Consider the following 13569-nt stretch of genomic DNA (forward strand, 5'->3'; position numbering starts at 1 on the left):
AGGTAACCCAGACCCAAAAAGATGAACATGGGATGTACTCACTCATAATTGGTTTCTAGCCATAAATAAGGGTCACGGAGTCTACAATTGGTGAACCTAAAGAAGCTAAGTAAGAAGGTGAACCCAAGGGAAAACATATAGTTATCCTCTTGGCTATGGGAAGTAGGCAAAGTTGCCAGGGAGAAAATTGGGCTTCAATGTTTTGTTCAGGATCTTTAGCTTTTATTTTTTCTCTGCTAAATCTGTAATACCACCTATTTCAATTCAAAATTTCTTTGGATTTAGACAGTAATGCTTTCTTATCGAGAGGAGACAGAAATGGCAGGCGTCGGCCTGGGCGGCTGAGAGCTGTGTGTAGTGCTGCTTGGACAAGTGAGTTTGGTGTGAGCCTTGATTTCCTCCACGATGCGATGAGCTGGAAAGGGTGACCTCTGGAACTCCTGCTCTTAGGCTCCTCCGTGGCCTCCTCTAGTCTCCACACTCTTGGCACCATCTGCCTACTGTTTGTTGGGACTCTAGCTGTAGGCACTGTTGTAAGCAAATGACAGATGCCAAAGAAGTCTCAGAGAATTCTGGGCTTCTTTGCCTTTAGGTATGGGAAAACTGAGGCCAAAGATTTTTGCTGCAGTAGGTACAAACAGACTTAAGGGTGAGGTTTTACAAGAGACAATGGAGACACCCTCCTGTTTGTCAAATAGTAGGAAATCTGTCAGTGCATGTCTGCATTATTAAGTTACAAAGAATTGGTTTTTTCCCTTGTCCCCTCGTTTGGACCGTTCTTGTGAGGCTCAGCTTCTTTACCATCCTTTTCAGCTTCCTCACTGAATCCTTTCTTCTGTCCTTCCCCTCGTTTGGTCACCTGCCTACTTATAATGAGGACAAGCCGCCATGCCATCTTGTTCCTGTAGTAGTTTAGATATCTTTAGACGAATCACTGGCCTGTCACAATCTTACATCCTGTAGAAAATGAGTAAGGCTTGACTTGTGTGATCTATGTACAAGGTAGGGTTCATTGCGTTTTCCTTTTTCCATTCTTACCATGGAAAACATACACTGACTTACATATTTATATAGTCACATACAAAATTTAGAGGCCGAGAACGTTAAAGACAGAATTAATACTAATGATTTATATTGGATTTCAGCTGTTAGCCATGTACAGTTGCATTTAAATGAGTGATGCTAGTTGGCTAACTCATTATTTGGCACCCTGTCTTCAGGAGAGTATCAGGAGATTATAATGTAAAGTGTTCTTGGTAAATTTTTTTTATTTATATTAGTGACTTTTGTGTCTGTTAAATGTGGTACTCTTTATTTAGGAAGTCTTCAAACTGCTATTTCCAGAAACTGCATAATATTCCCAGGTAGGCCTGGACACTTGGCTCTGTGGTTAAGAGCATATCTGCTCTTGCAGAGGATGCTGAGAGTTTCCAGCACCCGCCTTGTACAGCTCATACCACCTGTGACTCCAGCCTCGGAGGATTCAATATATGACTCTGACCGATGGGAATATCTGCAGTTATGTGTATACACACCCCATGCACATCATTAAAAATAAATCTAGCAAAAGCTCTATATAATCTCAGAGGAAACCTAGTGTTTTAGACTGTATTTTCACTAAGATTTGCATTTTTATATCTGATAATTATCTGATTGTGATTTTTGTTTGTAATAGATTGTTTTCATCTCTTTAACTGCAATATATAATGTGAAAAAGTTAATTATGAGGTGTTCTCTTTTTTTCAAGATTCTAATGGATCATCAAAATCTGTCGGAACATGTACTGTGCATGGTGTTGTACCTGATTGAATTAGGTTTGGAAAACTCTGCTGAGGATGATTCTGAGGAAGAGGTAAGCACTGCCTCTGTCTTAGAACATTTAAGAGGAAGCAACCTCTGTCTGCCATCAGGCAGTTCTTTTCAAGAAGTGTAATTTGGATTTTTTTTTAATTTTTCTTTTTTGGTTTTTCAAGACAGGTTTCTCTGGGTAGCCCTGGCTGTCCTGAAACTCACTCTGTAGACCAGGCTGGCCTTGAACTCACAGAGATCCACCTGCCTCTGCCTCCCGAGTGTTGGAATTAAAGACATGCATTGCCACCACTAGGCTAACATTACCTTTGTTATGTATATGGACATTTGCCTGCATCTTTATCCATGCATCACTTACATGCAGTGCCCATGGAGGCTAGAAGAGGGCATCAGGTTCCCTAGAACTGGAGTTAGAGATGGCCGTGAGCTGCTAAAATGTATTGGGAATTGAACCCAAGTTTTCTGGGAGAGCAGATGGTGCTCTTAACCACTGAGCTATCTCTCTAACTTTTAGTTTAGTTAGTTAGTTAGTTAGTTAGTTAGTTCATTCATTCATTCATTCATTCATTCATTCATTCATTCATTCATTTATTTATTTATTTATTTTGTATGCAGTGTTCTATCTGCATGCATGCCTGTATACCAGAAGAGGGCATTAGATTTCATCATAGATGGTTGTGAACCTCCATGTGGTTGCTGGGAACTGAACACAGGAACTCTGGAAGAGTAGCCAGTGCTCTTAATTCTTAAATTTGAAGACCTGACAAGACGGTCCTATTCATTTATTTATTTAGCATCTGGGTGGGGTGTACGCCACAGTGCTCACGTGCAGGTGGAGGACAGCTTGCAGGGTTTGGTTCTTTCCTTCTGCTTTATGGGACCTGGTGGTTTAACTTAGATTGTAGGGCTTGGCAGATAGTGTACCCGCTGAGCCAACTCTCCGGCCTAAAAAAGCCTTTATTCTTAAAATATATGGTCCTTTGAAGCTTTCCTCTAAACGGAATTACATTATATATGGAACTGTTGAAATTGAAGATTTAGTATTCAAATGAAAAACATTAAGAAAAGCTGTTTGTATATTTTTTGGTATTATGGTGAGAACATCAATTATGAAGAAGCACTCACTGAGTTAGAACTTCATTGTATCTCAGACTCGAAGTGACAAGTTTCTGGTGCACACATATTTATTTATCCCATCCATCCATCCATCCATCCATCCATCCATCCATCCATCCATCCATCCATCCATCCATCTATCTATCTATCATCTCTCTATTTATGTCTTAGGTATCAGTGGGTGGACCAGAACGTTGTCATGACAGTTGGTTCCCTGGAAGTAACTTGGTATCAAATATGCGACACTTTATAAATTATGTCAGAGTGCGAGTCCCAGAGACTGCTCCTGAGTTGAAAAGGGACTCACTTGCCGGCACGAGCTCTGATGATCTGGGCTCTTTACAAGTAAGTTTAAAAGTGAGGGAAATGGGAAGGGAATGGTTTACATTATGCTGAGATATTGCATAGATAATCTATGGCATTCAGAAGGAAACGCTGGAAGTTGTCATCTATTTTCTGATATGTCTAAATATTGTTGCTTAACCAGTCTTTTTCCTTTAACCTGCTATAGAATTCCCGACGGCCTAAAGTTCTTCAAAGAGAGGTAGATGTGTATGATATTTGTATTAACTAGCAGCCTGACTAATTGGAAATGAGGGGGAAAAAACCCCACTAGAGTGTGTGTATGTGTGTGTGTGTGTGTATATGATTAATATAATAAAATTTAAAATATTTCTTTAATGTTTTTTACTTTTAATAAAGTTATTTATATTTAATTTCAAATAAGTTTATGTTACTGATTAAAAATGCAGAGTGGTTAGTAGCAAAGTTTTCTTGCTAGTGTTAAAAGTATTCTGGACCAGCAACAAGTGGCCCACTTGGCTCTGCTTCCATTAGCACTGCAGTTGTTTTACTAACCCCTTACAGATGACTGACTAGACTGTTCCCTAAGCCAAAACAAATGCAATACTGGCAGCATGGCCATCAAAAGATTGTGTGTGTGTGTGTGTGTTTTTTTTTTTTTTTTGTTTTGTTTTTTAGGGGGCGCTTTTGTGGCAATTAACTGAAACAGGCCCCAAAATACTTGTATCCTGTATCTTGTGTTTAGAATTCATTGTGAAAAACAGCTCTTTGCATGATGCTTAATTAATCTTTAAAAATAAAATGAGAAGTGGGTCTGGAGAGAAGGCGCAGCAGTTAAGAGCACTGGTGTCCCTTCCAGGGACCTGGGATCAATACCAACACCCACATGACTACTCATAAGTGCCTGTAACTCCAGTCCCAAGTACCAGACATGCATACAGCCATAGTACCCATAGCATATGACATGCCAAATAATTAAGTAGTATTTTTCTGTAAACTAGGTGTTCTTTGAGTAGAGAGAGAGAACTGAATTCAATGATTTTTTTGTGTCAAGTCTATTTGTTTGTCTATTTTTTGCTTTTAGCAACATGTTTTTGTTGTGAATACTATAAAGGTTTTAATTAAAAACTTGAAACCTCTGTCTGAGGCTCTTTTGCTTCTAATGTTACAAAATACTTTTAAAATCTTGGATGTAAAAAAAAAAACATTGAATACTATAATTTGACTTAAAAAAGCATACTTCTTATGCTCATTTTAGAAAAGTGAACAAAATTCATTAAACTGATAACTTCATTAAAAAATGATTTCTAAGAGGCCTGATGTGTGTTTGCTTTAGCAAAAAGGCTGTTTAAGAGACAAATTATTGAGATGAACACTTGACTAAAAATGTCTATTCAGATAACATGGTGATATGCTGTTTGAAGCAAATTAATTTATTACTTTATCCTTACATTTCAGTTTTATAACTTGAAATCTGTAATTTTCTGAAATTAATTTTCACTGTAGATTTACTGTCTTAAAAAAATACAAAGAAAGCCAGGCGGTAGTGGCGCGTGCCTTATAATCTCAACACCCAGGTGGCAGAGTCCGGTAGATCTCTGTGGGTTCAAGGACAGGCAGGGCTACACAGAGAAACCCTGTCTGCAAAAACAAAAAATAACAAAAAGAAAAGAAAAAGAAAAGCAACTTTTCTTATTATGTGAAAGCTGTAGCAGGCTTTCCGACGTGAATAAAGAATTTCTTGATGGCTGGTGGAGAATACAGAAGCTTCCTTATTGAGAAACTTAGTTTGTAGGTTTGTTGTTTTGGTGATATGGCTGCAGGTGTGGCACAAGCTTTGTTTGTTTGTTTTGTGGAACGTAGAGTCAGGTGGTTGCACTGAGGTGACCGGTGACCTCCTTTTCCTCATCACTGTCCCTTTTAAAACGGGGCTGTATCTAATTGAGAAAAAAAATGGAAGAAACACGTTTATGTGCTGGAGAGATCTTTGGAAAAATACAGAAAAATACAGTAGAATTGGTATTGAGTAATTCTTTTTTTCTGTTTTCTTATCTTTACTGGTAGAATTCCGGTACAGCTCAAGTTTTCAGCTTAGTAGCAGAGCGCAGAAAGAAATTTCAGGAGATCATCAATAGAAGCAGCAGTGAAGCAAATCAGGTGATCCGGCCGCCCTACACTCCAAAGAAATGGTCAGCTCCTGGTTCCGCTCCCCCGTTAACCACAGCCATTTTGGAAATTAAGGAAAGCATATTGTCTTTGCTAATCAAACTTCACCACAAACTCTCTGGAAAGCAAAACTCTTACTATCCTCCATGGCTTGATGACATAGAAGTTTTAATACAACCAGAAATTCCTAAATACAATCATGGGGATGGTATAACTGCAGTAGAAAGAATTTTGCTAAAATCTGCAATGCAAAGCAGAATGAACAAACGCATCATTGAAGAGATATGCAGAAAAGTAAATCCTCCTGTGCCACCCAAAAAAATCACTGCAGCAGAGAAGAAGACTCTGGACAAGGAGGAAAGGTATTTTTATTTTTAGTGTCTTAAATCTGTATTGTACAGTTGATGACTTGGGTTTTTCTGTTTCTCAGTCATTCAGGGCTCATGACTTAGCTGGTTCAGTTACAACTTTACTTGGTAAAGTAAGTGATTGAACATACCCTGTGCTAGTGTGTGTGTGCTCAGTTCTTTGGGAGGTAAAAACATGAGTGTTGCTGGCCCCAGTGTTAAATTACTGTTGAAAGTTGGAAGCCTCTTCAGAAACATTGCTAATACTATTATTGCTGTGTCACCTCAGAATTCTCTTGTAACTTTAAGTAAAAATAGAAGTATTTTAGATAAGTTTTTATAAAAATTTTATTTTGTGTATGTACATGTGTGCATATTTGCATGTCAACACACATATCATAGTGTGCATGTGGAGGTCAGAGGACAGCTTTTGGAAATCTGTTCCCCTTTTCCATCTTGTATGTCCTGGGGGCTGAACTCAGGTCATCAGGCTTGCTTGCAAGGGTCTTTCCTGCTGAGCCATCTCACCAGCCCTTAAGTATTTCTTGAAATAGAAGTCAAACTATTTGAATTTTTGGTACTTGTGTTTATTGCTATATGATTATCAATTAGTAGAGAAAGCAATGTTTCTTAAAAATTTTTTTTGCCAATTTTTTTTTCCTAATTTTTTTTTTTTTTTTTGGTTTTTCGAGACAGGGTTTCTCTGTGGCTTTGGAGCCTGTCCTGGCACTAGCTCTGTAGACCAGGCTGGTCTCGAACTCACAGAGATCCGCGTGCCTCTGCCTCCCGAGTGCTGGGATTAAAGGCGTGCGCCACCCTCGCCCGGCTTTTCCTAAGTTTTCAAAGGTAAAAAATTTAAATTAAATTTATTCTTTTTATGTGTAAGTTTTTTTCCCGAATGTATGTTTGGTACATATGAAAGTCAGAAGAAGTTATCAGGATATCAGATCCCCTGGAACTCGAGTTGCAGGAACCATGGAAGAGTGTTCCTTGTTGGCTCATCCACAGGTTCTTGGTTAACTGTCTTTCTTATATATATAGCCCAAGGCAACATTCCCAGGGAATAGTGGTGCCCACTGTGAGCTGGACCATCCTACATCAGTTAACAATCAAGACAATTCCCTGCTATATGGCAATAGGCCACTGTGATCTGGGCAATCCCTCAACTCAGGCTCCCTTCTCAGTTGACTCTGGACTATGTAAAATTGATAGTTAAAGCTGACTAGTACAAGTGGCATTAAAGAAGACAGAAGAGGCCAGAAAGGAAAACCCGTATCAAGATTGTCTGGTGTTACGAGTTTGGCAGTCCTGTGTGATTTGCTAGTTATGAAGAATGGGAAGGCTCCTGTGATAACTGTATGAGAAGCCATTTTAGTCACAAGGTACAACTGGAAGTCTTGGACAGTTTTCATAATTTGCTACTTCAGTGTCCTCAACTTTAAGAATAATTCTGAAATGTACCAAATCTGTCAGAATTGTCATTTGTTAATGGTCTTTAATTCACATATTTACCTAATTTAGGAGAGCAATAATGTAATTTTTTTAATGCTGATTTCACAGAAAGCTGATAAATACATTAAAACAAGACTCATGTATTTTACGTGCATGGGTATTTGGATGACTGTATACCATGTGTGTGCCTGGTACCTGTCGAGGTGAGAAGAGGGTGCTGGCTACCCTGAAAGAAATTACAGATGGTTGTGAGCTGCCACATGGTGGTTGGGAACCAAACCCAGATCCTCTGCAAGATCAGTGAATGCTCTTAGCTACTGAACCATCCTTTCAGCACCCGAGAAATGCATTTTGATTTTAGTTATACCAGAGATTCTCTTATATTTGATATGCAGATTTACTTTTGGTATATTGTTTTGTTGGCATATACTTAGAAGTGAGATGTAGATTGGGATTTATTAAAAAAAAATCCCGAGACTTTAGAGCTCACCTAGTGCTGGTGAAAGAGACCACCCATGGATTAATCAAAGTTACTGTCTATCAGAACATTTCTGCATCGCTCCTGGAGTGCTTCGACTGTCCACACAATGAACAGTTCTTCTCTGAGGATACACTTAGATTTTTATGGGCTTTCATTTCAAAGTAATGTTAAATGTAGAGAGATGGATTAAGGACAGTACCAGGAACTTGCTGAAGGTTTCAGAGTAAGTTGCTGTTGTGTTACCCTCCACACTGGGATACTTCAGTGTGTAGTCCCTAGGGGTAAAAGCCCTTTTTTTATATAATCAAAGTAGAACTACAAGATTAAGGAGTTAACCTTGTATTTAAGTATGATTACATTATACGATCCCATGTTTAAACAGTTGTTCAAAGTTTCTCATCAAAGAAACATCCACTTCATAATTGCTCATTGAATTTAGTTGTTGAATCTTTTTTTTTTTAAATCTCTTTTAAGGTGGAACAGTTTCTCCATCTTTCCTTTATTTTCATGATTTTGAATCTCTGAAGGGTTAGAACAGTGGTTGATTTTAGACTGCCTCACCGTGGGGTGGTCTGCCATTGGCAGGCGCATCAGTGAGATATTGCTGCTTCCACCAGGTCACTTGACTTACGTTTGTTTTGTTAGTAGTGTTTACAATTGACTGCTGGTTAGGGAGCTGCCTGCCAGACTTCTGCACTGTTTATGCTACTCCTTTGTAATGAGTACATCATTTAAAGTAGGGTGATTCTTTGAGAGTCAAGGTACTATTTATTTTCATTAGTCATGGGTTCATGAAGTTCTTGCTTTAGTTTGAGTTATCATCTACCTGATGTATTCTGATGATCAAATGTTCCAGATTTAGCCACTAAGAGTTCCTAAATGGTAAGATCTTTATCCTTTTTGATCAGTTCTTATCATGCCTTGAACATACTCCTTTTTGTAGGCAGAGTGATTTTCCAGGCTAATCTTGCACTTGAAGCCAGCCATTTCCTGTGGAGTTCTCGTTGCTTTTTACTAGAGAATGGGATTTAGAAACTTAATCCTTGTTCTTTTTCTAATGAAATATAGCTATTTCCATGTGTTCTTAGTGAAGAGAACTAGAAAAATTTATGTGTGTGTCTTTTTTTTTTTTGGCATTAGAGGCTTAAGAGAAAAGACGTTGTTACTATTTTTTACTTGTTCTTATGCATTCCAAACTATCCTCTCCAACATGAGCTGTCTCTTGTGTGATTGTTCTTAGCCATTCTGATAGGTGTAAGAAGGAATCTCAGAGTTATTTTGATTTGCATTTCCCTGATGGCTAAGGATGTTGAACATTTCTTTCTTTCTTTTTTTTTTTTTTTTTTGTTTTTTGAGACAGGGTTTCTCTGTGGTTTTGGAGCCTGTCCTGGAACTAGCTCTGTAGACCAGGCTGGCCTCGAACTCACAGAGATCCGCCTGCCTCTGCCTCCCGAGTGCTGGGATTAAAGGTGTGCGCCACCACCGCCCGGCTTGAACATTTCTTTAAGTGCCTCTCATCCATTTGAGTTTCCTCTAATTGAGAATTCTATTTAGATCTATACTCCTCTTTTTAATTGGGTTTGTTGTTTTTTGGATACCAATTTCTTTATGTATTTTGGAAATTAGTCCTCGGTTAGATGTGGAGTTGGTAAAAATCTTTTTCCATTTGATAAGCTGCCGTTTTGTCCTATTGATGATATCCTTTTCCTTACAGAAGCTTTTCAGTTTCATTTCTTGAGGTCCCATTTATTAATTGTTGATCTTAGTGCCTTTGCTATTGGTGTTCTGTTCAGAAGGTTGTTTCCTGGGCCAAGGCATTCAAGGCTATTCTCCACTTCCTCTTCTATCAGATTCAGCATATTTGGTTTTCTTTTGAGGTCTTGGATCCACTTGGACTTGAGTTTTATGCAGGGTGATAAATATGGACTTTTTCACATTCTTCTACATGCAGATGCTCAGTTTGACCAGCATAATTTTGTTGAAGATTCTGTCTTTTTTCCAGTGTGTATTTTTGTCTTCTCTATCAAAACTCAGATGCACATAGGTGTGTAGATTTATGTCTTGGTCTTCAATCAGTTCCATTAATCAGCATGGCTGTCTTTATGCCAATAACATGTGGTTTTTATTGTTGTAACTCGGTAGTACAACTTGAAATCAGGGATGGTCGGACATCCTGCAATTCTTTTATTGTTCAGGATTGTTTTAGCTATCCCAGGCATTTTGTTTTTCCATTTGAAGTTGACAATTGTCCTTTCAAGGTCTGTAAGGAATTGTGTTGGAATTTTTATGGGAATTGTGTTGAATCTGTTGTTTTTGGAAAGATGGCCATTTTTACTATATTAATCCTAATTAATTTTTAGTATATTAAACCTGATCCATGAGCATAGGAGAGTTTTCCATCTTCTCCAGTTTCTTTCTTCAAAGATTGGAAGTTCTTGTCATACAGGTCTTTCACTTGCTTGATTAGTGTTATCCCAAGATATTTTATATTATTTGAGGCTGTTGTGAAAGGTGTTTCCATGATTTCTTTCTCAGTCTGTTTGTCATTTATATAGGAGGGCTACTGATTTTTTTTTTTTTTTGAGTTAATCTTATACCCGGTCACTTCGTTGAAAGTATTTACCAGCTGTCAGAGTTCCCTGGTAGGACGTTTAGGATTTTCTGTCTACCCCATTGTTTCATACTGTAGGTACTGCTTTAGTTTTGCTTATGCAAACAGTCGGTTTGAAGTCTTTTAGAAGGGATAGAATTGTTTCAGAGACATTTAAATCTTACATGATATTTCATATGTAATATAGAAAACGGGTTGTTCTTGATTGCGTGGCCACCAATCAGATTAGTGTTGAGCACACTATGTACTCACAACTTCATTTCTCTTTAGGCGACAAAAGGCTAGAGAAAGGCAGCAGAAATTGCTCGCAGAGTTTGCCTCACGACAGAAAAGCTTTATGGAAACTGCAATGGATGTTGGTAAGTCAGAATTTTAGCTTGAAACTCTCACAATTAGTTCTTATTTATAGGAATAGTTTGATTTAAACTCTCAGCAGCTCTAAATATATAGTATATATATATATGTATATAGTATAGATAATTTACAGTCTTTATTTAAACAGTAGAGAAATGGAGGGATTGGAATAATTCTTAATTATGGCGTGTGCACATGGGTACAGGTGAGCCGGAACCACAGCACATGTGGAGGTCAGAAGACAGCTGTGTGGAGTCAGTTTTCTACTTCTATCATGCAAATTCTGGGCATGGAACTTAGGTGGTCAGGCTTGGAGGAAATACCCTTCTTACCCACTGCACCGTCTTGCCTGCTTCGGATCAGGTCTTTATTATAGCCATTGTGTTGTAGAACAAAGGCAGTTGTTAAGAAGAGCCCTCTCTGTTCTCTATAAATCTGTCCCTCACGTGTGTCAGACGTATTTGATGATTTATTTTGGTGTTGTTCTTTGATGTTAGCCTAAGATCCTTGTAATGATTTCTAAGAACACTTTTGGGTGTCTCTTTGTTTCATCACATTGATATTTTGAAAAATCATGCACACCTTTTAATTCGTATTGGCTTTAGGATTTTTATAATGATAAGGAATACCATTTTCCTATATGGTGGTACAACTATGAATAGCCTTTTAAAAAATATATTTATGCTTACCCTTCCTTCTTCCCTTTCCTTTTCCTATAATATTTCCTTCACTACTTTCAGATTATCATCTTTAAGTTTATCATTTCCTGAATTTATGAGAAAATACCTAATGATTATCTTTCTGTGTCTGCTGGTGTGTCTTAATTCCTTGTTGTTTATGATATATTAACAGATCATTGTTATTTTCTGTATTCTCTTTATTAATATATAAGAATATACAATGATTTCCTTATATAAACATTGATGATTGATGACTATTACTGAATATTACTGAAATATCGATTTAGGAAGCAGTTTTCCCTCCATTATCCCCTACTACTACCAATTTTCAAAGAGTTGCCATCTTAGAAATATTAATTATTTAATATTCTTTATTAATATATAAGAATATATAATTATTTCCTTATATAAACATTGATGACTATTACTGAAATAGAGAATTAGGAAGCAGTTTTCTCTCCATTATCCCCTACTACTACTACCAGTTTTCAAAGAGTTGCCATCTTATAAATTTCTTTTCTTCCTAATCTCAAAATAAATTGAAACTAATGATTTATTTGTTCCTTAAAAATTTAATTAAAGGGGGCTGGAGAGATGGCTCAGTGGTTAAGAGCACTGGCAGCTCTTCTAGAGGTCCTGAGTTCAATTCCCAGCAACCACATGATAGCTCACACCTATCTGTAATGAGATCTGGTGCCCTCTTCTGGCCTGCAGACAAACATGCAGGCACAATATTATATTCATAATAAATAAATAATTTTTAAAAATATCATTAAAATTTTCTCTTACATAGATTTAAAATTTTTTAATGTATGTATATGAATGCTCTATTTGCATGCATGCCTTCATGACAGAAGAGATCATCAGATTATAGATGGTTATGAGCCACCACTTGGTTGTTGGGAATTGAACTTAGGACCTCTGTAAGAACAGTCAGTGCTCTTCACTGCTGAGCCATCTCTCCAGCCCCTTACATAGATGTTTTTGTTTCTGTTTTTTAGTGTCAATTTTTATCTATAATTGGTACAACATAAAAAATATTGAATCATAAATTACTCAAAGTTATTTTTATCACTTCACATTTGTGGTCTTAGAGTTAACATTTTACTTGAATAAGAGTCTCAGTAGTTGTGTTATGATGCAACTTTGTTAGTATTTGACTTGAAAAGTATTTGAAGTAGGTCTTTGGGAATAAGGGTTTATTGAAAGGGACTTTTCTTGTAAGAGTTATGGCTTTCCTTTCCAGATTCTCCTGAGAACGAGATTCCTATGGAAATTGCTGCAGCAGAGCCACAAGTGTCTGAGGCTGTGTACGACTGTGTTATCTGTGGACAGAGTGGGCCTTCTTCTGAGGACAGACCTGCAGGACTGGTTGTACTGTTGCAAGCATCATCAGGTGAAGTCAAATAAACTTTTAAATAGAAACATTGTAGACAGTGGCATCCAGAACAAGCTGTTAGTACAAGATGAGAGCTAGTGTTAGAATTCAGCTTTCTTGTTCACTATTCTAGAATCTACAAACCTCCTACATCTATCATTGTTCACTTCAATATTCTAGTTACATGTGGTGTGTCCTGCCAGTTCTGCTTTGGATTCTTGGGTTTTTAAAACAGCAGACAGAAGTAATTCTTGACCCAGCATAGAAATTGCTCTGTTTGCCAAGCTATCTGTCGAAATGTTGTCCTTCCTTTCCCATTCTTAGGAATTTTGAAGTAGTAATGGTTCTTAGATAATGTAGTCGTGATGGATTAAGTTCTTCTGCAACAGGATGTTCTGATGGCATCACTTTAGGAGGCTTCCATGTCAGAGTGCTCCATCGTGACACATTGGCCTTTTGTCTTTCCTGAGTCTGTGAGTGTAACATCTGACTTTGGCATCATTCTTTCTGACACTAAATTTCTTTAATTTGGCCTTGGTCCTTATAGGGTATCTGCTTAGTAATAGAAGCCTTCTCTTTGTCACGTGTAATTCAGGCTCTCCTCCTGCTTTTCTCCAGCTTTGGGCTTATTGTTTTCTCTAAGCAGCTCTACTTTTTTTTAATAACATATTAAAAAATGAGGGAAAGTCATTGTTTCTAGGTTATTTTTTTATCAATTTTTTTTTATTGAGAAAAGGAAAAAAAAAGTTTCCCCCTCCTCCCAGCCTCCCATTTCCCTCCCCTTCCACCCACCCTTCTCCCCCCTCCCCCACTCCTCTCCCCCTCCCTCTCCAGTCCAAAGAGCAGTCAGGGTTCCCTGCCCTGTGGAAAGT

General features: G+C 37.8%; 1 protein-coding gene across 3 annotated transcripts in view; it reads left to right on the forward strand.

Annotated features, from left to right (window-relative positions):
- The window catches only part of Ubr3 (ubiquitin protein ligase E3 component n-recognin 3), a 141597-nt gene that overhangs the window by 68668 nt on the left and 59360 nt on the right, over nucleotides 1-13569 (forward strand). For all 3 annotated transcript variants that reach the window (XM_013345877.2, XM_026778748.1, XM_013345878.2), the window contains exons 21-25: nucleotides 1748-1852; nucleotides 3097-3270; nucleotides 5293-5756; nucleotides 10556-10644; nucleotides 12566-12715. In XM_013345877.2, coding sequence (XP_013201331.1) covers nucleotides 1748-1852; nucleotides 3097-3270; nucleotides 5293-5756; nucleotides 10556-10644; nucleotides 12566-12715 — 982 coding nt within the window. The remainder of the gene's footprint in view (nucleotides 1-1747; nucleotides 1853-3096; nucleotides 3271-5292; nucleotides 5757-10555; nucleotides 10645-12565; nucleotides 12716-13569) is intronic.

This window comes from Microtus ochrogaster, chromosome 4 (assembly GCF_000317375.1).
Source record: "Microtus ochrogaster isolate Prairie Vole_2 chromosome 4, MicOch1.0, whole genome shotgun sequence".
In the NCBI taxonomy this organism is placed as follows: domain Eukaryota; kingdom Metazoa; phylum Chordata; class Mammalia; order Rodentia; family Cricetidae; genus Microtus; species Microtus ochrogaster.